Source organism: Octopus sinensis, linkage group LG6 (genome assembly GCF_006345805.1).
Source record: "Octopus sinensis linkage group LG6, ASM634580v1, whole genome shotgun sequence".
NCBI lineage: Eukaryota > Metazoa > Mollusca > Cephalopoda > Octopoda > Octopodidae > Octopus > Octopus sinensis.
Genome location: NC_043002.1, coordinates 36494157 through 36520458, shown reverse-complemented (window position 1 = coordinate 36520458; position 26302 = coordinate 36494157). Strand labels below are relative to the sequence as shown.

The window sequence follows — 26302 nt, the reverse complement described above, 5'->3', positions numbered from 1 at the left end:
TTGGCTTATGCTTTTATATTATTTTTTATGTGTATAATATGTGTTGGTGAACAAGCAGCTAAGTCAGTATACATGTCATGCTTGTAAATTACACATACACACATGCTAGAAGGGTAGAAAGGTACCTAGTGTTGCCTAAGAAATAGAGCACGTGGTTGGTGGAGAACTGCTTAAATGAAAATCAATGAAGTTCTGCATAAATTTATTTCATTCACAATGTTTATGCTATTTGTAATAGGTTTCTTCTTTGAAATATTATTTGCATAACAATTCACTTGGAAAGAAAATAACACAAAGGCATTACAGCTGTGACACATGGAAAAATATGTATTTAATATATAAGATATTTATAAAATATGCAGCAGAGCTTTTTTTTTAATTTCTTCAAATTTAAACTTTGAGGATTATGATTCTGCAAACAAATATTTGTATAAATTCACTGTTTTCAATCACTTCCTCTTTATTTAACACAGACTCTATTTTTTTTTTACTTGTGAAATAGTAATCTATACTTGAAACATGTAATTAATGTTGAGAGAGAGTTTGTGTGTAAGGTGCAGGTGTCACTGTGTGATAAGGAGTTTGCTTTCCAACCACATGGTTCCAGGTTTAGTCCCACTGTGTGGTGTCTTGAGCCAGTGTCTTCTACCATAGCCTTGGGCAGACCAAAGCCTTGCATGGAGATTTGATACATGGAAACTGAAAGAAGCTTGTGTATATATATATATATATCATCATCGTCGTTTAACGTCCGTTCTCCATGCTAGCATGGGTTGGACGGTTCGACCAGGGATCTGGGAAGCCAGAAGGCTGCCCCAGGCTCCGGTCTTATCTGGCAATGTTTCTACAGCTGGATGCCCTTCCTAACGCCAACCACTCCGTGAATGTAGTGGGTGCTTTTTACGTGCCACCTGCACTGGAGCCAGGCAAGGCTGGCATCGGCTATGGTCGGATTGGTGCATTTTACGTGCCACCTGCACGGAAGCCAGTCGAGGCGGCACTGGCTTCGGCCACGATTCGGATGGTGCTTTTTATGTATGTATGTATATGTGTGTGTGTCTTTGTGTCTGTGTTCCCCACCACCACTTGACACCTTGTGTATGGTGTGTTTATGTCCCCATAACTTTGTGGTTTGGCAAAAGAGGCCAATAGAATAAGCACCAGGCTTGAAAAAAAGTACTGGGGCTGATTTTTCCGACTAAAATTCTTCAAGCCTGTGCCCCAGCATGGCCGTAGTCTAATGATTGAAACGAATAAAAGATTAAAGATATACTGCTATCATCATCATCCTTTGATTGTATTGAAGATGAACATTTAATGCCCATCTTCAATACTGGCATAGGTCAGATGGTTTGACAAGATCCAATAGGTTTTGAGGACTGCTCCAATATCTGCTTTAGCAAGGTTTCTATGACTGGATGCCCTTCTTAATGCCTAACACTTTCCAAAATATACTGGCTGCTTTTTTTCATGACACTCTCACTTGCAACATCACCTTTCAAGACTAAGATCCACTTAAACTGAGAGAGGCCATTTTATACTAGATGAGAGAAAGTGCCAGTATAGAAATGGTTTCTTGCTGTAGAGAAGCTACATGGTTACTCACATTATAGAAGAATGGGTGAGAGTCAACAAGGTAGAGCTGGAGAAATAAAATAGTGGTAATGTGTAAGGATAGACCCTCAAAGTACAAGGTGAATAGAATATTGTTTATGTAAGCGTTGGCATGGCTGAGTGATTTTGGAGTTCACTTTGCAACTGTGTATTTTGGGTTCGTTCCCAGTAACTGGTACATTGGGTAATTGTCTTTGTGAACGAAATTTCAGAATCAGAAACTGTGCTGAAGCCCTGTATATATGTATGTATGTATGTATGTATGTATGAGTGTGCACAAATGTCTGTTCATATTTATACTACTGTAAATCAGGTATTGTTTATGTCCATAACTTAGTATTCCAACAAATAACAATCATCAAACTAAGTATCAGACTTAAAAGTACTGGAGTTTTTATAATCAACAAAATCCTTGAGAGGAGCTCCACAGTTTGGATGTAGGCTGATGACTGAAAGAATATGTGTTGTGTATGTATGTATATGTATACACATAGGTGCAGGAGTGGCTGTGTGGTATGTAGCTTGCTTACCAACCACATGGTTCTGGGTTCAGTCCCACTGTGTGGTACCTTGGGTAAGTGTCTTCTTCTATAGCCTCGAGCTTACCAAAGCCTTATGAATGGATTTGGTAGACATGCACATATATATATGTGTGTGTCATCATCATCATCGTTTAGCGTCCACTTTCCATGCTAGCATGGGTTGGACCTATATATATATATGTGTGTGTGTCTGTGTTTCTCTCCCCAACATTGCTTGATAACTGATACTGGTGTATTTACGTCCCCCAGTTCTGCATAAGTGACCGATAGAATAAGTACTAGGCTTACAAAGAATAAGTCCTGGTGTTGATTTGCTCAACTAATGGCAGTGCTTCAGCATGGCTGCTGTCAAATGACTGAAACGGGTAAAAAAAATAAAAGAATATATATATATATATATATATATATATATATAGAGAGAGAGAGAGAGAGATACACACACAATATACATAAAATAATATCATTTAATGTGTGTGTGATTACACTAATACATATACGCATACATAAATATAAAATATATAAATGCAGGCTTCTATGCATTTTCTGTCTAACAATTTTCACTCATAAGGTATTGTTTGACCCAAGACTTTTATAAAAGACAATTGCCCAAGATACCATGCAGTGGAACGCAACCATATCTGTATGGTTAAAGTTTACTTGGATTCTGTTTGTTCTCTGTGGGCTTTATTTTTTACATACTCATGAAAAATTGCACTCAATACGCTCTATAAAGTGTTTGGTGTATGTACAAGTGAAGATGACAGGGTTCAGAGGATTCTTTAGTCCAGCCAAAGACATAACAGCCTCTCAAACACTAGCATCATGGTGAAATACACCCACTACACTCTGTACATACGTGGTTGATATTAAGAAAGATATCCAGCCATAGAATCAATGCCAGAAACTAAATGTATCAGTGAGATGGGATCCTCCAACCCAAGAGGATTCAGACCATGACCAGCCATCCACCCCTTACCAACACTGAAAGTAGATGTAAAATGATGATGGTATTTATATAGTTAAGTGTTTTGGATTAGTACAGCACCATCAACCAGTTACAAACCAGCAACCTTATTACCTGCCTGCCAGCTTATCAGCTCTCATATACATTGTTCCTTCTCAAGCCACGCCTGGCTCATAGGGCCGGTTTCCTTGGCGTATAAGTTCCCCACCTGGATGGGACGCTGGTCCATCACAGGTGAGCTGCAAGATGCAGGAGGAAAGAGTCAGCAAAGTTTACCATTACCTTCTGCCGGAGCCATGTGAAGCTTAGGTGTTTCACTCATAAAAACACACATCGCCCGGTCTGAGATTCAAACACACAAGTCTGCTGCTCTAACCACTAGGCATGTACTTCCACTCTCATATACATACATACATACGTACGTACGTGTGTGTGTATGTGTGTATAGAGCTGTAGATTGACAGAATTGGTAAAGCATTGGACAAAATGTTCTTTATGTTCTGAGTTCAAATCCCACTTAAGGCAACTTTGCTTTCCATCCCTCTGAAGTTGATAAAGCAAGTACTAGTCAAATACTAGGAGGTCAATACAAATGACTATACTCCATCTCAAATTTTAGACCTTGTGGTTATGTCAGAAATCTTTATGTTGCTAATAACAAAGAGACTAAGACAGTGGAGTTGGCAGAATTATTAGCATGCTGGGCAAAATGCTTAGCAAATTCTGCTGAGGTCAACTTTCTCTTTCATCCTTTTGAGGGTGGGGTTGATAAAATAAATACCAGTTAAACCTTGGAGTTGATCTTATCGACTTATCCCCTCCACTGAAATTGCTGGCCTAGTGCCAAAATTTGAAACCCATATATATAAGAGATTATATTTGGCTTGTAGGTATTTGAGAAGCCAACATTTCATATCTTGTCCTTAGCATTGTGTTATATCCATGGCCAGTGGCCAGGATGCTTTTCCTTCAAATGGATCAGTCCAACAAGCTGCAGCTATATATATATATATATATAATAAAGTGGCAACCACTCTTTACTCTGAACAATATCAGCACTGTTGATGTGATGCAAGATTTGTTAACTTACTCCAGTACTGAGTTCAAATTTCTTCCTCTGAGTAAAGTTAGCCATGAAGGATTAGCTTCCTATCCCAGTGAGTAGATGGCATTTGTTTTTCATTCACTTACGAAATATAAGGATAAACATGAAATCATGACTCATTGTGAAGAAGTGTAAGATTACCTTTTAATATTTTTATATATTGTATAGAGTGAGTTGATAAACAAACAGACAGTGTAAGGGTTAAGTGAGGCCTTTTTGTATTGCTGAGGGCTTGATGACATCTCTTGTATTAGTGCCACAATAAAATGCACTCAGTACACTAAGTAAAGTAGTTTGTATTAGGATTGGCATCCGGCACTAGAAACCATGTCAAAAATAGAGTATGAATGTGAGATGGTCCCAAACCTTTTTAAGACGGCAGTAATTCCAAATAAGAGCTGACCTGAACTTTGACAACCCCTACAAGCTATGTTACCATTGAAATTGAGTGTAAAATAATAATGATGATGTTGATGGTGGGTAGTGAAGAAGTCATAAATCACTGTTAATAATGAATGTAACAATGCCATTATTAATTTCTTTGTTTATTTTTAAATTAGTTTTTCTTTTAAGCATGTTATATCATCATCATTATTTAACATTCACCTTCCATGCTGGCATGGGTGGGAAGGTTTGACAAGAGCCGGCCAGGCAGAAGTCTGCATCAGACTTCTGTAACTGTTTTGGCAAGATTTTTACAGCTGGATGCCCTTCCTAACACCAACTACTCAGCAGAGTGGACTTAGTGTTTTTTTACATGATGCAAGCACAAGCGAGGTCAGTTTTGACAAGGTTTTTACACTTGGATGTCCTTCCAAATGCCAATAACTTTACAGTGTGGACTGGGTGCTTTTAAGTAGCACCTGCACTGACAGGGTCACCAAGTACTTGCAAGACAAAAAAAAACCTCTTTTGAGAGGGGAGGGGATATTGGAGGAGGTGCTTTTGTGTCAGATGATGAAAGGTTATAGTGAGGCAGGGAGACAGAATCAAGTTTCTTGCTATAGAGGAGGTACAAGGTTACCTGGCTGAGAGAGAGAGAGACTCTATATATAGAGTCTTAGGGGCTAATTATATATTAGTCATGTCAGCTTGTACATATTTTCTTTTCCTATTTTTCTTTGTTTTATCTTATCTTATCTTCTAATTTTAGATTGTTGATTCAATTCATCTCTAAGAGAAGTGCATTCACATGGCAAGGATTTTTATATGCATCACTCTTATTAATTTCTGCAACCTTACAATCAATAGTTTTGCATCAATACTTCCACAACTGCTTAGTAGTTGGCATGAAGCTAAGAACCACTATTACTTCTGCTGTATATTGCAAGGCAAGTAAATTGTTATCCATGTATGCTATTTTTTTCCCTTTTACTGCTTTCAACCAGAGATTGTGACCATGCTGGGACACCAACTATATATATTTAAATATTTAAGGGGTTTCTCATGAGTAAATTTATATTAAAAACAAACAGAAGAAAATGCTTTGAGAAATTTATCATGGATGTAAGGGAGTGCTGAAAAGTTCCTGGCTTTAAGGGTATCGCGAAAGGTCTGGTTGGAAGCCCAACTTTTACAGGACTTAGAAAAACTGAAGGACCACTGCGATAAGTGTGTGGAATAAAATCATAATTAACTGATCTTCCTATATTTTCTTTTATCCAAAATCAGGAACTTTTCAGTACCCCCTCATACATTTTTATCAAAATATGCAACTGATTTCAAGTGTTTTAAGTCAGTTTAGTCCTGCTGTGAGAGAAGGCAAAATAAATTAAATTAATCTTTCATGATATCTGTTTTAAAAGTTCACATTTTTCTTCAAAAATTCACATGATGTTGGTTTCCTTCTGGTTGCTGCTGGGTCATAATATTAGTTGTAACAGTTTTAGCAGCAGCAGCTGTCTTTTGTTACTTACTGGTAGCATTGGTATTGAGAGCTGGCTATTAACAGTGGGAGAACTGGCTCTTAGCAGTAGCAATGGTAGTGGACATAGTAGAAGTGACTGTACCAAGTTCATTAGTAGCAGTAGTTGTAATAGTAGTAGTGGAAATGGTAAAATACTGTAGATATAATGGTAGTGGTTTGTTCCTTGCCTTCAGTAGCAAGAGTAGTGGCCATACCAGCAGTAGTGCTGTAGTATTGGAAGATCATAAAATTTAGTTGCTTCTTACAGGTGTATGTGACAATATGTTCAATAAATTCTATTTGACGGTATACCAGTATTCTAATTTGGGATCTATGCAGAGTCATGCATTGTCTTAAGGACATCTTAGTTTGCCCTATGTAGTTTTATTACATCCTGAACATGTAATTGTATTGATCAAATTTTCAGATGCACAGATAGTTATTTTTAATTATAAAGAATTGCCTTTGTTTAAAATAGATCTCCAATCCTTCTGACAGATTTAAACATATACCACCATTGAATCTTCTGTATTCTTTTTACTGTTGGTTTTGTTATTGTGTTATACCTTTGTATTTTTTTCCATTGATTTGAGCTGTCTTTTGCTTTTTATGATAGTATGAGTTTGAAGGACTTGGTCATTATGTTTTGAAATATGATGCTGTAGGCCTTGCTTTTAGGATTGCAGGTGGAAATATGAGGTAAAATTTTTAATTCTTTGGTGGTAGGAAGGGCATTTAGCTATAGAAACCAAGCCAAGAGACTATTGAACTCGGTGCAGACCCTGCCTTACCAGTTCCTGTCAAGCCGTCCAACCTATGTCAGTATGGAAAATGGACATGAAATGATGATGATGATATTTTAATTTCTTTGTTTTGTTAGGATGTTGCTTTTTACGGCTCATTCTATTCTATTATCAATTAAATGAATAATTACTGTCTAAATGTGTACCCTTAAGTACTTGAAGTCTTATGTCTGGATGTTTTCACTGGATACAATTGTGCAGACCCATTTGGCTAAGTTATAAGTAACATTTACTCAGGTGTGCTTTGGATGGCACAGATGGAAAACATTTGTTTATAGAATATGGCTCTCTTTATTTGGTTGTTGACTTCTTTTATTAGGATGTCTATATCTTTGCTATATTCCATGGTAAATTGTGTATCTTTCTTAATTTTGAATTCTTTCAGTTTCTCTATACTTTCATTCCACAGAATGAAGCTATTGTTGAGGTATCTTTTCCAGTTTTCTTCTCCCAGCCATTCTCATTTTGTAAACAAAAATTATGAACATAGAAATAAATTATACATTAATCCCTATTTTTGAAAGGAGTTGTATCTGTAAAAATTTCATCTGAAGAGAGCAGAAATTGAAAGAGAAAACAAAAAGAACAGAGAAAGAAAGTGAAAGATGTATGTACATCTATATGAAATGGACGTGTGTGTGTGTGTGCATGCATGCATGCTTGTGCATGTGTATGTGAGAGAGAAAGAGTGAGTGAGTGAAGGTGTGTGTCGTGATGAGTGATATCTTTTAAGGTACACACACATAGAAAATGTGACGTCATCGTATAAAAGTTTTACAATAGTTGATTTATGGAAAAGATTATGTTAAATTTTTGAAATGCAAATATGTGAATGGAAATTAAGTTTAACTTGTAGCCAAAATAATACTTAATCTTTTGATACCCCATATGTCAAAATCTGTAACACGGTTTTGGAAAGGAATATATAGGATATAGGACAGTATTTCACATTGCAATACAGACGTAATACTGAAATAGTTTAAGAGATAACAAATTGCTCTGGGCTCACATCAGGCAAGAAGTTGGAAATTTTTTTTCCCATGACACTGCATGGACCTTGGCTTTTGTATTTGACGCCTGTTGCTTTAAGTATTTTATTTGAGGGAGAGGAAAGAAGAGAGCCAGCATAGTGACGGTTTTGGCTGGCTCTCATCCTGTATTCCCCTTGTTGCTAGCAAAATGGTATGTGCCAACTGTCTGAGCAACTGGTTGTTTTAATGGCGGAACAAATAGGACATAAAGATTACAAAAATAGTGATTCTCACTTTGAAACTAACAATTTTGAAAATCGTTTTAGATTACGGAACATCCTGCTCTCTCATCTATCGAAGTTTAAAATTTCAGCGTGATTGGATGAACAATACTCAAGTTACAAGCACACAGACAGACAGATAGAACAGATTTTATACATTAAGATAATATATATATATCTTTTTCCATTTATTTATAGAGCCTTACATTATCGAATTCTGCACGCAAAACTTCAACTGTTGGAGAAATCGTCAATTTGATGTCAATCGATGCCCAGAAGTTCCAAGATCTCATGACCTACGTTAACACTATCTGGTCTGGTCCTCTACAAATTATGATTGCTCTTTACTTCCTCTGGCTTACCTTAGGACCATCCATATTTGTTGGAGTTGGCATTTTAGTATTTTTTATTGGAATGAACATGTTTATCTTAAATGCAAAGAGTGTGTTACAGGTGAGCCTTCTTTTATTTAAATTTTTTGTACATTTTTTAAAGTTTTGGTTTAAATTGAAAAAATTTTTCTATATCTAGAAGATATTTTAGAAGCAATATTTTAATTTTGGGGGAAGAACTTTCTAAGAATAGATAAGCTACATATATGCTTAACCCAGCGAGGTCCTTCCTTACTTATTTAAGCCCTTCACTCTCTATGAAGCATAGGCTATTGACAACTTTCTCCCATTATGTTCTCAACTTTTGACTGTCTTTTCTGCTTCTCTCCAGTTGGATCCTTGCTTTTCCAGCTATTCCTCAGTGTCTTGCCACCAGCTGTTTTTGGGGCATCCTCTTTTCTACCTCCAGTGAGGGTCACAGGTCAGGATTTGTCATGTTTCTCTGAGGAAAAGCCCTCCTCTCCCAGCTCATGTTGATTTTGAGTTGTCATTGATGCTTCTGTAACTTTGCCTCTTCTGGGTAGGAATGTTGGCCCAATGTGAATCCATTTATACCTCTGGGAAGAAGTGGTCCATATTAGTCCAGCCTCTACCCCTTGACTTTTCCTGTATGAAAGGCCCTACCAAGAGCCTGTGCTCTGCTGGCATAGCTCTCAGAGTCATTGTGGTACATAAGACTCCACACCATAAAAACGACTGGATCTTGTGGTGGGAAGTCTTTAAGGATGTATCATTTAATTTATGCTATTGTTTACTATATGAATGTCACAAATATCACAATCTAGTAAAGGAGCTCAAATTATTAGAAATAACAGCCAAATCGTTTTCAAACCTCCCTTTCAAAAGAAGACATTAGAAAATGTAGATCCCGAATACACTATACTTGATAGTAGGATAGGATGGTCATGGATGAAACACCTTTAGTCAATTGTCTGACTTTAGTTTAAACAACATAAACACATTTTATCTTCCATATACGGGCCTCTTTGCTGGTGGCACATAAAAAGCACCATCCGATCGTGGCCGTTGCCAGCCTCGCCTGGCAGCTGTGCCTGTGGCACGTAAAAAGCACCCACTACACTCACGGAGTGGTTGGCGTTAGGAAGGGCATCCAACTGTGAAAACATTGCCAGATCAGTCTGGGCCTGGTGCAGCCTTCTGGCTTCCCAGACCCCAGTTGAACCGTCCAACCCATGCTAGCATGGAAAACGGACGCTAAATGATGATGATGATATTTTTCCTAGGTTCATTAAAAGAGTTGAGCGAAATCAATGTATTATTTTTTTTTATTTATTGCTTTTTTTGTAATTATTTTATAGTTAAAGAAAGTTACTCTCAAACCCTCCTTCGTTTTCCTTCTGCTATTTAATTTCATAATTATTGTCACCTGATAAATAACTTAATGCTGCTTGTGAACCATGAGTAGATTTCTTCTGTTGCAGTTTCTGTAATCAACTCAATGTTTACATGGGTTAGTGATTAGCCTTCCACCCAACCCCTAATCCTGGTGGACCAGACCATTTTATTGTGACATGTGCTCACTATTTCAGTAACTAGAGGACTAATGAATCTGGACCTCTGGTAGTGTGAAACCCTATGGCTTAGTAGGTGGAGGCTAACTTTTGAGACAGTTCCAGTTCACCTGATGAGTCTGTTGCCATATGGTCTATGACTGCTTATTTGCCGAGTGGCCCCGTTATAGGTCCCACCTTATTTTGCAACTACCCACTTAGTTGTGACCCATCCCATATAGGACTAAGTAGGGTTCATTAGAACATTAGCCATCATAGTGAATAATATATTTCTATTTTGGAAATCTGTTTTTATTTTCCTTGATGATAAACACTCAACAACACACAAGTATCACAAGTTCCTATTTCTACTCAAATAAAAATAAAATAACATTATTGTTAGATTTAATCCTAAATGTTATGTAAGAAAGTCACTTTCCATCTACTGATGAAATAAACTAAAATTGAGTTTTTAAAATTTTTTTTGTAGATGAAGCAAATGAAATTAAAAGATTCCAGGATTAAAATGATGAATGAAATTCTCAATGGTATAAAGGTAACAGAAGACTGTTGTTCTGTGTCATTTTAAAGAGAACTTATTTACTCACTTACCTTACTCCTAATTTAAAGAAAATTTTCACTTTTTATACCAATATGTGTAATGTAAATATGTATGGCAATTTGGTGTAAGCATATTACTTCATGGAAATTTTTAAAATATTAAATACAGGTAAGATTGTTTTGCAAATTTTGATTGATTACATATGAATTTTTGCAAAATGTATTTTTATGTGCTGAATATTACTATGTCTGATGCCATAAATCAAATGAAATTAATCATTCCCACACAAGAAAAAGCAATTTTTTCCTTTACTGTTTCAAGTTTTCAAGTGTTGTGTTTTTATATCTTGTTTTTGCTGTGAGTGTGTGTACCTGTGTACACACACACACACACACACACACACACACATACTATGAAAGCAAGAGCAGGAAGTAAGAATATATAAAACTACACACACATGTGCATGCGCATGTGTGCACACACACACACATTTTGGATTAGAGCTAAATTGAAGTACAATTAAGATTTGTGAATTCAGTCCTAGTCAAAGAAAATGCACACACATATATAAAAATAGAGCACCAAAATAAAATGAAAAAATATGCCTATTATTTTTTCAAGATGCTTTAAAGCATCTTATTTACTCTAGTAACAGTTAGACAAAGCGCTGCTATATCTGTCATTGCATATGACACCTTCCTGTATAATCTAAAAGCGGATGTTAAATGATGGTGTTGTTGGTGGTGGTGGTGGAGGCAGTAGCAACATACTTTAACGATCTCAGTGGTCAGTCCTAATGAGTCAGTGGTTTTCCTGTGGTCATATCTTTAATTGTGTCATCTATCATACTGTTGTTCACTAGAAGCGCCTGTCTCTCTGTTAGGTCTACATTCAGAAAGACCCTCTTTCTTCTATACATTCTCTACATTTCATAACATCACTTCCATGTTTCTTTCTTTCCAGAACCACTAAATGCATAGGTGCCTTTATCTATCCATACTTCTCCCCCACAATGTCTCTATTCTCACAATGTCTCTATTCTCTATTTTGCAATACAAAATGTCTCATGCCTCTGATCCTCACACTATAGAACATTGGCAAACTTCTCACCTTCTACTTCTCCCCTTGCGAAATAAACCTGTCACCATTGGCCTGGCTGGAACTTTGCTCCAGCCACAGATATGGTCTGCAGTCCTTAGTAGGTCATCTTCCAGAACTTCTAGTTTTGGTGTCCTATTTTTATTATATATGTTGATATTTCATTTGACTAGGATTGAATTAAAAAATCTTAATTGTGCTTCTATTTAGCTGCAATCCAAAATGTGTGTTTAATATTTTGTTACTTCCTGCTCTCATAGTGTGCGTGTGTGTGTATAAGGGTGCACACACTCACTTTGGCTGTGAAGGCAGGATATTAGGAAGGGCATGGCGTTAGGAAGGGCATCCAGCTGTAGAAACACCGCCAGATCTGACTGGCCTGGTGCAGCCTTCAGGCTTCCCAGACCCCAGTTGAGCCATCCAACTCATGCTAGCATGGAAAGCGGACGTTAGATGATGATGATGATGATGATTACTTGAAAACTTGAGACTTTAATGAAAGGGAGAAAGAGCATGGTAGAGTTGCTCTTTCTTATCTGGATTTGATTAATTTCATTTGGTTTATGGTGTTTATGATGTATATAAAAATACATTTTGCAAAAATCAGTCAATATTTGCAGAGCAATCTTACTTGTATTTTATTTTGTCTTGAATTTCTGTGAAATAACCCAATAAAATGGTTATTAGATAGCATGATCTGCTAACCTATTTATGCTACAATTATCAATTTTTCCATAATAATTAAAATCTCTCTATTAGCAACAATTTCATGAAATTAAATGATGCTATGATCATTTATCTCTGTCTTCCATGCGGGCATGGTTTGAACAGTTCTATAGGATCTGTTGAGCCAGTGGAATGTGTCATGCTCTGATGTTTGCACTACCTTGGTTTATATGGTTGGTTGCCTTTTCTAGTGCCAACTACTTTACAGAGTGTGCTTGGTACTTTTTACATGACACCTGAACTAGTGATCGAGACCTTTGACAATATACTGTGCTTGAGAAGACCTGTCAAGCCAAGTGAGATCATAGTCATGGCTGATAGTGGTGTTTTGTAACAGGCACCTGTGCCAGTGGCACATAAAAAGTACCCACTATACTCTTGGAGTGGTTGGCTTTAGGAAGGACATCCAGCTGTAGAAACCATGCCAAATGAGATTGGAACCTGGTGCAGCTCCTCAGCTTACCAGTTTTCAGCCAAACCATCCAACATATGCCAGCATAGAAAACAGATGTTAAATGATGACACACACACACACACACACACACACCACACACACACACACATACACACACACATAGAAACAGAGGGAACATAGGGATGCTAATAAACAATATTAATAATAGATCTAAGGGGAACATTCTACTTACTAAAAATGCATATACGTTAGTTAGACAACTTACCAATTTCTAACTGCTAAATTATAACATGATCTAATAATTAGTAACCTTAATTCTTTCTGCCTTCAAGTTCATTAAACTCTCTCTTTAAAAAAATTTTTTTTTTTACTAACTTATGTTGTTTTTTTTTTTCATAAATTTAGGTTTTGAAGTTGTATGCCTGGGAGAATTCTTTCAAGGAGCAGATCATGAAAATACGAAATGATGAAATGAGAATTTTGAGAAAGCAAGCCTATCTTAATGCTTTCACTACACTAACATGGAGCTGTGCACCCGTATTTGTAAGTACTTATCTGAAGTAAAAATTATTTCCTGATTAGAATGATTAACATTAATCACTCACCCTCCTCATCATCATCATCATCATCATCACACATCCATTTTCCATGTTTACATGGGTTGAGATGGTTTGACAGGAGCTAGCAAGCCAGAGGACTGTACCATATTTCACTGTCTGCTTTGCCATGGTTTCTGTGGCTGAACGCCCTTCACTAATGCTAACAACTTTACAGAGCATACTGGGTGCTTTTCATGTGGCACTGGTACCAGTAAGATGTATCTTTTATCTGTTTCAGTCATTAAACTGTGACCATGCTGTCTTGAAGAACTTTTGTTGAATCATCAACCCCAGTACTTTCATTTTTGTTTTTTAAGCCAGGTACTTACTCTATCAATCAATTTCTGCCAAAACACTGGTTGGCTGTGTGTTAAGTAGCTTGCTTACCAACCACATGGTTTCAGGTTCAGTCCCACTGCGTGGCACCTTGGGCAAGTGTCTTCTACTGTAGCCTCTGGCTGACCTAAGCCTTGTGAGTGGATTTGGTAGACGGAAACTGAAAGAAGCCCGTCATATATATATGTCTGTGTGTGTATATGTTTGTGTGTCTTTGTCCCCCAGCATCACTTGACAATTGATGGTAGTGTGTTTACGTCCCCGTAACTTAGCGGCTCGGCAAAAGAGACTGATAGAATAAGTACTAGGCTTCCAAAGAATAAGTCCTGCGGTCGATTTGCTCAACTGAAGGCAGTGCTCCAACATGGCTGCAGTCAAATGACTGAAACAAGTTAAAAGTTACGGGGACATAAACAAACCAACACCGGTTGTCAAGCAATGGTGGAGGACAAATAGAAACACACACACACACACTCACACATATAAATACAACAGATTGGAGCCTGGTGCAGCCATCTGGTTCGCCAGTCCTCAGTCAAATCGTCCAACCCATGCTAGCATGGAAAGCGGACGTTAAATGATGATGATGACAACAGCTTTCTTTCAGTTTCCATCTACCAAATCCACTCGCAAAGCTTTGGTCTGCCTAAGGCTATAGTTGAAAACACCTGCCCAAGGTGCCGCATAGTAGGACTACCACTCAGTCATGCCTGAACCTACCAAGGAATTCTCAATACATGACCCTTCAACTGATGGGTTTTAGTATTGAGGTAATATTGTGCCAAGTAATTAGAGATTAAATTATGATAGAAGGAAATTAAGCTTCATCAACTTCTCAACTTTGGGTTGTTTTTCATTTCTATATATATATATATTAACCTTATTCTTTCTCTTGTATATTTCTTAATTTCTAGGTGTCACTTTTTACATTTGTGGTGTATGTCCTCTCAGATGAGAAAAACATCCTGGATGCAGAGAAAGCTTTTGTTGCTTTATCACTTTTCCATATTTTGCGTTTTCCTTTGATGATGTTACCAAATACAATCTCCAATCTCATAGCTGTAAGTGTTTGTTTTGTTTTCTTTTTACCAAAACCATCTTTTTTATTTTAGAGTATCGTTATTGTTACCACTGCTACCACTACAAAGATTCTATATATTCATTGAACCAATGCAGATGCCTTTACACAGTTACATGAACTGCTAGAAATAGCAGCTGAATTCTCAAATCATGCTCTATTATCTTATAAAATGAAGCACAGATTGAACTATGTGGTCCTTAATATATAAAGAGACAAACTGGTTACAGCTAGAATACTTTTTATCATAGATCTCTTTAATTAGGCCTGATCTGAATCTAAACTTCTGCTTTATATGTTCATTTCTTCCATGATATAATTTGGTCAGGTTTGCAAAGCATTTATTTGACTATGTCTGGTTTGTAAATCTTCTGGCAAAACTTGCCACCTATAGGCTCCATCCAACTTTCATTGCTTAATGACTTTCTGATTTGGATCATTGCACTAAGTTATGTATAATCAATGAAATTATATCATCAGACATGCACTTATTTGGTATTAGAAACAAATTCTGCTTAAGCAATCACTTATGATTTGTTTATAACACTGATACTTATTTAAACTGAGTAGTGGCATGACCAAGCTGCCCTACATACTCAGTTATTTGCCAGTCTTCATGTGTGTGCACATGTATTTGTGTGTTCTGCAAATTTCAAATCCAGAGCAAGATATAATAGATAAGTCATATTGTTTTCCATATCCATATTTTAGATTAAAGAATGCAACTTATATCTGAAAGTATATATGGTAAATACCAGTAATATACAAAGTTTTTTTTGATCTGTTATACACTTCTTTTTAAAAAATTCTCTAGTCATGTAAGGAGCCTCTTCCCTATGTCTGTATTATCATCTTTAGTGAAACAATATAACCTAAAATTTCTATTCAGATGATATACAAAACTATGTTATTATTTGATTATGTTTACAAATGCCATTTAGCATTTATATAATGTATTTTTATTTTGTATTTCATCTATTTGTCAGGCAAATGTTTCAGTGAAAAGAGTCACCGAGTTTTTGAACAAAGATGAATTAGATTTAAAATCTGTTGAACACAGTTTAACAGACTCGGATAGTAAGTGATTATTTTCTATTATCTGGACTTGTCATTAGCTTTATCCCAAAAAGAAATTTACACATTTCATTTAAACAAGCTTACTAATTAAACACAGTCATTTAACCTGTTCGAAGTAGCTACCAAACCTCCCTAAAATCAAAACCTACCATCTTAAAAAAAGGAAGTGCACATTGGACAAAGTAGTCCTAGGTATATGAAAATATTTGATGCTCATGGCTGGAATGCCTTTGGTCAGAATCATTAAGTGTATCAGACAAAATGCTTAGCATCATTTTTTCTGACTCTGTACATTCTGAGTTCAAATCTTGCTGAGGTCAGCTTTGCCTTTCATTTCTTCAGAGTCAATAAAATAAAGTACCAGTCACATTCTGAGGTTGATGTAATCAACTTGCCCCCTCTCCTTAAAATTGCCACCCTTGGACCATGCAATGGACCGGTGTTCTGTTCAGAAGGAATGTTGTGATCTCAGTCACTTATATATTAGGTTGTCCCAAAAGTTCGTAAACACTTGTGAAAATTGAATTTTTACTCGCCAAGTACTAACAAAAACAACAAAAATTATTCCTCAAAATAAAGACCATTATTTTCCAAGACTTTCTACGAACTTTTGGGACAACCTTATACTTTGAAAACTGGGTAACTGGTCATATGAGCCTCAGGGCCCTAAAAAAAAGATGTATAGCTATTCATTACTTTTCCTTTCCTTGATCATCACATTTCTAATGTCTATTTCTTGCCTCTTTTCAAATATAATGTTTTCCATTTCAAATATTCATTCATTAATTCTATACACCCTTTCTAACAGAATATCAGATTTAACCCAGCACCATTAGTCTCTTCTGACTATTCCTCTTTCCTGTTTGGTCTAAGGCTTTTATGGATTTGAAATATAAAAACACAGTTGCGAAATGTTGAGCAATTCAAGCATTGAAACTTTAATAGATGCCTCTATTCTTCCACCACCTTATTACTATCAATACTTTAATGTCTTCTTCCCTATTCTGTCTTTATGTCACATCTCTTCCTCTCTTGAAAGTTCTCCAGCATAGCTAGAGCTCAATGGCCAAGACTAGCAAAAGAGGACACTTACTTTATCACTTAGAATTCCATTGGGTCCAATAACTTTTTCAAAAAGGTGTTTACCAACATGAGAATCAACAGCACTAAGATGATCTTAATTAAGATTCCTCTTAATTAATCTATATATTTTTGTATCTCTTTTACTTGTTTCAGTCAGTGGATAGGGGTTATGCTGGGACACACCTAGAAGGGTTTAGAAGTTTGGTATTTATTCTACTTTTGCCAAACTGTTAAGTTACAAGGATAAACATAAACCAATACCTGTTGTCAAACAGTTGTGGGGAGAAATATAAAGACATATGCACACACAGAGGCACACAAATGACAGGCTTCCACACAGTTTCTGCCTACCAGATTCACTCACAAGACATTGGTCAATCTAAGGCTACATTTGCCCAAGGTGCCACACAATGAAACTGAACCTAGAACCATGGGATTTCAAAACAAGCTTCTTGGCCACACAGCCATGCTTGCATCTATATCTCAGTATTCATATTTTCTTGATCACTCAGCTCTTTTTACCGACATTCAATACCCAGCAAGTTCCACTAATTTCATTCTATTATATTTGTTGCAAATTTTCTAGTCTACTTCCATTGTTTTTTCTATTTTCAATCTTCAATATTTCATTTATAAATTAATTTTTTGGTAGAAGTAGACACTAAGAATTTTCTCTCAATTGCTAAACTGCAAAAACTCTGTGAAGAAAAAGAAAAGGGAAATACACATCCCATGAATTTCTTCCAGGCTGTAATTACTTTCTTTATTACAAGAAATGTCTCACTTCATAAAATGTTTAATTTATACACCTTGAGCTGTGTCATACTGATGATTTCTAAAACGAACGAAATGGTGCAACACCTGAATATCAATGACTAGAAATTTTAAGACTTTCATAATAAGTAAGCAAAACAAAAACAATATGTGTATTCTGTGCATCTTTCCTTGTTTCTAAATTACAAATTCAAACTTCTAAACCCACCGTGAAGAAATGCTTATTGCCTTTGTACTAACTCTCCACTAGAAGATACCACAAGAGTATTTCTTATTCATTTTATTTTAAGGTCATTCTGTCATCATTGAAAATGGATCTTTTAAATGGGATAAAGAAGAGCCTTGCATTTTAAAAAAGTATGTGTTTTTTTTTTTTTTATTATCAAGTGATATAATTGCCAGTGTCTTCCAAATGAATGAGCATTTTGTTTTTCAATATGAGATTTGCTTTACTAAACAAACTTCATATCTCTAAGAGAGAACCTTGTCAGCTTAAAATATTTTAGAGTATTTCTTAGGAACAGGACTATCAAAGCTATTAAAAGCTATTATTAAGCAATTACAAACAAGAATTTCTTAGGTAAGATTGCTTTGATAAAAAATAGTCTATTCCAATCCTTTTTTTTATATGTTTAGTAAAACATTTGAATAATTTCTTAAATCATTTTGAATGCCAGTCCCAATTCACAATAAAAATTTACCTCAGTTATTTGTTTGATAGAAAGTAGAACCTTAGACGATCAATGGCAGATGATAAAAGTAACTATATTGCTTGCTAGCCTTTAGCATTCTAGCAATGATAAGCTTTTCTAGCACACCTGTTGACTTTCCTTTTACTGCCCTGTAAATTGTAGCACAATGAGTTTTCCAATCATTGTTTACATGTAATGTACAATAAAGATGTTTATAAGTAATCATTTAATATAATTACCCATTACACTCCTGGAGTGGTTGGCATTAGGAAGGTTATCCAGCTGTAGAAACCATGCCAAATTCAGACTGGAACCTGGTGCAGCTCTCCAGCTCATCAGCTCCAGTCAAACCATTTAACCCATGCCAGCATGGAGAGTGGACGTTAAATGATGATGAGTTTAACCCTTTCGTTACCAAACCGCCCAAAGCCGCCCGAAAAAAATTTTGGTTAATGTGACCAAGCCGCCCGAATTTACCTATTCATATTTAAATGAGAATATCAGAGCAAATCTCTTTAGTACATTCGTGAAAACACGTATTATACTTCGTAAACAGTTCAACTACAGTTTTGTACAATAATCGAAGTGTAATTTTAATTCCGTGAATTTTGAGAGATTTTTTTCCGAAATTTGTTCCTATTGTGTTTTCAAAATTTGTAATTCTGACAAAAAATGGATACGAATTTCATTATATCAAGCAGCGAGTCAGAATTCGAAGGATTTTCTACTGAAGACCTTCATAAATCTAACTCTATGACTGAAAAAAAAAAGCACATGGTATTTGATAATGAATGTGATGTTTCATTTTCCGAAAGTGAAAACAGTGAATTCGAGAGCTCCGACAGCGATAAAGAAAACGAATTGGCACCTGAATGGAGTGAAAATTTAAAAACTGTTTCTTTCGGTGATTTTTCTGAAGAAACTGGACCAAGCCACAGACTTTCCCAGGAGAGTAAAGCTTTAGACTATTTCTTTTTACTTTTTCGAATGAGCCCATTTGAAATCATTACGGCGAAAACGAACCGTTACGCTAAACGTAAACAAAGCGAAAGAAACGATAGTTTGTGGTTTCCCATAACCTTAAATGAAATTAAGACTATTTTGCCGTAAATATTATTATGGGTATCAGAAAGTTACCCAGAATAACAAATTCTATCGTAAAATTTTGTTGTATACCCAATTGAATATTAGCTAATAACCCATTTTCTATAGCGATGTTTGAACAAAATTTTAATTTTATATTTTGTTGAATTTACCTGTATCTACTTGCAATTAGAGTCACTTTGTGACAAAAATTATAGTATAGAATTGGTTGAGAATATTTCATTAAATTATCTTCCAAAAATCAGATTAACATATTGAGAAATAAAAAAGTTATAGTTGTTTAATGAAACCAGACTAAATTTATGATTATGTTAGAAATTAATTGAAACACATAAGGGGTGTATTTTGGTCAGAAATATAGTAACAAAAGGGTTAAACTGTTTATTTCAGACCTCAGGATTAGCTGGTTAATGAGGTTGTCTTCAGATTTTCATCTAGTTGAAGACCTACATTTTTGTATTCTGGTGAATATGAATTCATTTGAAGGCTGGGTCTTACATTATTTTTTCTGTAGTTTGATGATTTTGTAAATATATTGTATTCTTGTATCTTAGATAATGAGATTTATTTTTAAGTACTTTGATGTATAAAATTAAATTTCTGATTTTAGCATTCATTTTAAAGTTACACAAGGGACACTTGTTGCAGTTGTGGGAGTTGTTGGATCAGGAAAATCATCCTTAATCTCAGCCATTCTTGGTGAAATGGAAAAATGTTCTGGAAAAGTTAATGTACAGGTTTGTTTTCTTAAATTTTTTCAATTTGTAAGTCAAATACTATAGAATTAACCAGCACCATATATAATTACTTGTTTGACTTGCTAAAATTAGCAACCAAGGTCAGCTTTGCCTTTCATCCTTTCGGGGTCGATAAATTAAGTACCAGTTGCATACTGGGGTTGATCTAATCGACTGGCCCTCTCCCCCAAAATTTCTGACTTTGGCCTAGAGTAAAAAAGAATCTGATGTCTGTTCAGTCGAGGCTGGTCTGAGGTTTAACAACAGCTGTTTTAGTGCCCATCTGCTACCAACCAGTGACTTTTTCTTGTACATGAACAGTTGACAACACCTTGGCTACTGTGAGCAGAGCTGGATCTAAACTCCTCACCTGTAACAGATAAAACATTTTACATGTCCATAATAACATTATTGTAATATTTGCTTTGTGAAGAATATCAATTCAGCCAAAATAATGACAGTGCAGAATAAGAAATTAAATCATTTTATTCTATTATAAACATAGAATGGGAAAATATATCCTGCACGAGCTGGACATGTTTATCTGAGTGCATGAAATATGGAGATAAGTTTGCTTTATGGTGCACTACTAATATTATTCTTTCTGCTCTAAGTACAAGGCCTAAACTAGGTGGGTGGGGGTGCTGGTCAGTTACATTGACCTCAGTGCTTGACTGAAACTTATTTTTATTGCTCCTGAAACTTATTTTTATTGCTGATCACAACTGAATTTTAACTCAGAAAATAAACCTAGAAGAAATGCTACAAATCATTTTTGTCGGGCATGCTAACAATTCTACCAACTCACTGCTTTTGGTTTCGAATTTTGGCACAATGCCTGCAACTTTTTAAAGGGAGGGGCTAAGTTGATTACATCAGCCCTAGTGCTCAACTTGTACTTATTTTATTAACCCTGCAAGGATAAAAGGCAGAGTCAACCTTTGCAGGATTTGAACACAGAATGTAATGAGTTGGAAGACATGCTGCAAAACATTTTGACTGAATCTCTGCTCACCACCTTTGCACTATTAATATAATATCATGAGTTATTCATTATAAACCCATCCTCAAGGAGAGTGTATCTTGAATATCTTTGATGTTTCAACAAGCTCATTCAGAAAAGATTAATTATGATATTTTGTCATATCTGTTGGATTGAATATTTTACTATGGAAGTGAGCTACTAATGACAGTAGCTTGCCTATCAAAGCAATCATAGTCTCTGCCAGTTGACAAGGGATCTGCTGCATCATTGCTCACCTTGCTTGTAATAGCACCAAAGTGTCTCTAGAATCACACCTTACTGTCTTTAAAGCTGAAGGACACATTGTTTAATGTAGTTTTGAATATACAAAATGAGAGGATGTCCTGGCTGGAACATCTTTGATCAAAGATCTACTCCATCTGGACTGGCTTCATGAAAATTATAGACCCAACTGCAATTACTATTTGTAAATCTCACGAGAGATATTCAGCAATAGTACTTTGGAGTAAAGATTGTTTGCCAACATAACATGGCAGTCCTGGTTTAGGACGAATGTTACTGTAATTTAGCCCCAGGAGACATTGTCTCCAGTTGGCTATACGACACGATCTGTGTCCTTATATTTTTGAACAAGGGAATCTAGTGCACCACCTATTATTCTGTGCTGATAAAGGAAAATAACCTGAAAATCGCGATACACAGATATTGTTTTGAGCTGAGTGGGGGGTGCTAGATTCCCTTGTTTGAAAATATAAGGACACAGATCATGTCGTATAGCCAGCTGGCGACAATGTCTCCTGGGGCTAAATTACAGCAACATTCGTCCTAAACCAGGACTGCCATGTTATGTTGGCAAACAATCTTTACTCCAACTGCAATTATTGAGCCAAAAGATTCCAACAGTTTGAATAAACCTGGTATTGTGTAGTTATTTCACTCTTTTAATTTATGTATTTCTATTAACTAATTGTTATACCTTTGATTGTGTTGTAAGTAATACCTGATACAATGGTTGTAGCAATGATTTGTTTATCTTCCCTCCAGAGTAATGTGGCTTATGTAGCACAGCAAGCTTGGATTCAAAACGATACCTTGCAGAATAATATCTTGTTTGGGAAACAGTATCATCAGTCTTTTTACACTAAAATCATCAATTCCTGTGCACTTCATACAGATTTAAAAATACTACCTGCTGGTGATCAAACTGAAATTGGTGAAAAGGTAGTGTATTTTGTTTTTATGATAATTGTCTTAGATGTTTTATGGATTTGAATGATGATGATGAATGATCAATGTCTAATATTTTAAATCCAGGTTTGTCCCCGTTAACAGGAATGGCCAGATCTACCTCACTCTTACAGCAACCGCTCTCACACCATCTCGCCAACTCACCCAATTTTGGGCATCCTCCCACCTCAAGCCAACCCTCCCAATCTCTTGCATGACCAAGGATGAGAGTTTGCACCTTCCTTTCAGTCCCATTGCAGCACCTTGGGCAAGTGTCTTCTCTTATAGCCTTCAGCTGATCAAAAGCTCGTGAGTGGATTTGGTAGATGAAAACTAAAAAGAAAGCCTGTTCTCTGTGTGTGTGTGTGTATACATGTATATATGTGTTTATGTGTGTGTATATGTTTCTCCATTCATAACATAATGGTTGTAAAATGAGCATCATTGTCACACAAGCAAATCCCACTGAGTGACACCTTGGGCAAGTGACTTCTGCTATAGCCCTGAGCTGACAAGTGTCCTGTGAGTAAGTTTGGTTGATGGAGACTGTGGAAACTTGTGGTGTATATATGTGTGTGTATGTCTGTGTTTGTTTCTCCCCACCACTTGATAACAGGTGTTGGTTTGTTTACATCCCTGTAACTTAATGGCTTGGCAAAAGAGACTGATAGAATAAGTACAAAGATTAAAAACTTAAATACTGAGGATGATTTCTTTGATTAAAAATCCTTCAAAGCAATGCTTCAACATGACTGCAGTTCAGTGACTGAAACAAGTAAAAGATAAAAATAAATCCTCGTGTACAACAGCTTCTAATTGTGCGTTGCCGTGTTACTTTTGGCTATACAAGTGAGATCCACTGAAAACCAACATAGTTTACACCAATAAAATTCTATTCTTAGAGAACTTAGTCATGGTCTGGTAGACTGAGTCATTGAAATGCAAGTGTTTTAGCTGTGGACTGAGTACTATCCCAGTGACAGAATAATCACAGAATGAGTCATTTAGTTATCTGGTACCTACAAACTTGGCAATTTTTTTTCTCTTCTATATATATATATATATATGTGTGTGTTGTGTGTGTGTGTGTAAAAGAATAAACAATTGCAGTTCAGTGCAATACACGTTTCAGAAGTAAGATATCCACCAAATCAAATGTGTACTATATCATATTATAAAGATATTTACCTCCACATCAGGCACATGACTACCACATCAAAGTGATCTACATAAGCCAATTGTATGCTGAATGCTGAGCTGTTGACTTTCATCTATGTGATTCCTATAAACTTATATATATAGGGGTGCTGAAAAGTTCTTGGCTTTGGGTAAAAAAAGATACAGGAGGATCAGTTAATTATGATTTTATTCAGCATATTCCCCTCTCAGATTCACACACTTATTACAGCAGTCCATCAGTTTTTCTAAGCCCTGTTAAAAAACTTAAAAGTTTGGGTCTCCAACCAAACCTTTCACAAAACCTTTAAAGCCAGGAACTTTTCAGTACCCCTTTATATATATATATAATGTCTATGTAAAATATATAAACTGCATCTACTTAGTTACACATGATTACAAATTTTATTGTGTATGTATAAATTCAAGTTCTTTATGTAAGTTAATTTAAAAGAGATATTTTTAATGTGTTTGCTATAATTTTCTTCTGTTCAAAGGGTATAAATCTTAGTGGTGGTCAGAAACAGCGTGTCAGCCTAGCCAGAGCTGTATACCAGGAAGCCGATGTTTATTTATTAGATGATCCTCTTAGTGCTGTTGATTCTCATGTTGGTAAACACCTTTTTGAAAAAGTTATTGGACCCAATGGAATTCTAAGTAATAAAGTAAGTGTCCTCTTTTGCTAGTCTTGGTCATTGAGCTCTAGCTATGCTGGAGAACTTTCAAGTGTTTTAACACTTTAGCATTTAAACTGACCATATCCACCCCAAATATTCTTTAAGCTTTATGTTCAAATTATCCAGATTTTGTCTTTTACACCAACCTTACAATGTCACACCATTAAAATCTTGAAGCTATGAGATGAGCCATGATTAATTCAAAACAATATGAATAAATAAGCATTACATTTGGCAGAGTAATCTGAATGCTAAAGGGCTGATTGATATCAAATCCACTTCCGATACTTGTTTCACTCTGGTACTGTTTTATTGATCTCAAATTGTGCTTTATACAGAAGCATTGTTCAATCTACACCTTCACTCTCAGAAAGAGTACCTTCATTGTGAAGAGAAATAGTAGTTCCCTGAATTTTTACCATCCCATTCTTTCTCTGGCTGTTATGCTTTTGCAGCAACCACTTTCATTGCTTATTAGGTCAAAGAGGAATCTTGTATGTTAATAATTCTCAATATGCATAATGATATTCTGTTTGTTAGTAAAGTTACTATCAAAATAAAGTTTATCCAGTATGTGACACATTACCAGAGGACTGAGTGTTCAACACAAAACTAACTTCTTCAATTATATATATATGTGCAGGTGGCACATAAAAAGCACCATTTGAGCATGGCCGTTGCCAGTACCGCCTGACTGGCCCTCGTGCCAGTGGGACGTAAAAAGCACTGACTACACTCACGGAGTGGTTGGCATTAGGAAGGGCATCCAGCTGTAGAAACTTTGCCAGATCAGATTGGAGTCTGGTGCAGCCATCTGGTTCGCCAGACCTCAGTCAAATCGTCCATGCTAGCATGGAAAGCAGACGTTAAACGATGATGATAAAAAATGTTAAATGATGATGATTATGATATGTCTAAAAACGAACAATACAAAAGTATATATAAATCAATATTGGGCTAAATATTCTATTCTTTGTTTTCTTTTCTATCAATTATATATATATATATATATATATATACACACATATATATATATATACACACATGCACTTTATTTGTGGGTTATCAATGCAACCAATGGTTTCATGCAAAGATATCTTCTCAATTGTTCAAGTGTACTACATGGAAGTGTTGGTACTTGTCTCCATTTTCAATGAGAATTCATGAGGTTACATGAGACTGAACAGGACATTGTAATAAATACACAGATCGCAGGAGGTAACTTATAAGAATATCTTAATTGTTATTTTCCCTTGCACTAGCCCTGGAATTTTGCAAGAAATTGTTCACCATAGATTAATTCTTTAATTTTCTTATGTAAGAAACATTCATACATGTCCATATTTATAAATATATACATATATGTACACATACATACACATATATAAAAGATACATGTATACACACACACACATACACCCTACAATATGAGTACATGCATATAATTATTTATGGGATTTCATAGGTTTTAGAAGCTAGACTTCGTCCATGGAATTGCGAGTTCATAGATTTATATAGATATACTTTTTCTTGTTACTCATGTGATGTCCTAAATGTGTTATGCATATAAAACTGTGTGATTAGGGAATCCAGCCTAAGTTCATGGGGTGTATGTCTTTAATGTATAATGTACATATATTATTGATATCCAAAAAACTGATGTGTATTTATTTCAAAATCCATGGCCGATGCTAGTGCCACCTGACTGGCACCTGCGCCAGTGGCAAGTAAAAAGCACCATTCAAGCGTGGCCAGTGCCAGTGGAACATAAAAAGCACCATTCGAGCATAGTCGATGCCAGTACCGGTGGCACATAAAAAGCACCATCCAAGCTTGGTCGATGCCAGTGCTGCCTGACTAGCTTCCA

At 35.9% G+C, this 26302-nt stretch overlaps 1 protein-coding gene across 2 annotated transcripts in view; it reads left to right on the top strand.

Moving 5' to 3' along the window:
* Window positions 1-26302, top strand: part of LOC115212905 (multidrug resistance-associated protein 1-like) — a 102912-nt gene that overhangs the window by 33176 nt on the left and 43434 nt on the right. For both annotated transcript variants that reach the window (XM_036503837.1, XM_029781721.2), the window contains exons 9-18: window positions 5379-5556; window positions 8385-8639; window positions 10580-10645; window positions 13296-13433; window positions 14740-14886; window positions 15890-15980; window positions 18128-18194; window positions 20244-20370; window positions 22400-22576; window positions 24256-24423. In XM_036503837.1, the coding sequence (XP_036359730.1) occupies window positions 5379-5556; window positions 8385-8639; window positions 10580-10645; window positions 13296-13433; window positions 14740-14886; window positions 15890-15980; window positions 18128-18194; window positions 20244-20370; window positions 22400-22576; window positions 24256-24423 (1414 nt within the window). The remainder of the gene's footprint in view (window positions 1-5378; window positions 5557-8384; window positions 8640-10579; window positions 10646-13295; window positions 13434-14739; window positions 14887-15889; window positions 15981-18127; window positions 18195-20243; window positions 20371-22399; window positions 22577-24255; window positions 24424-26302) is intronic.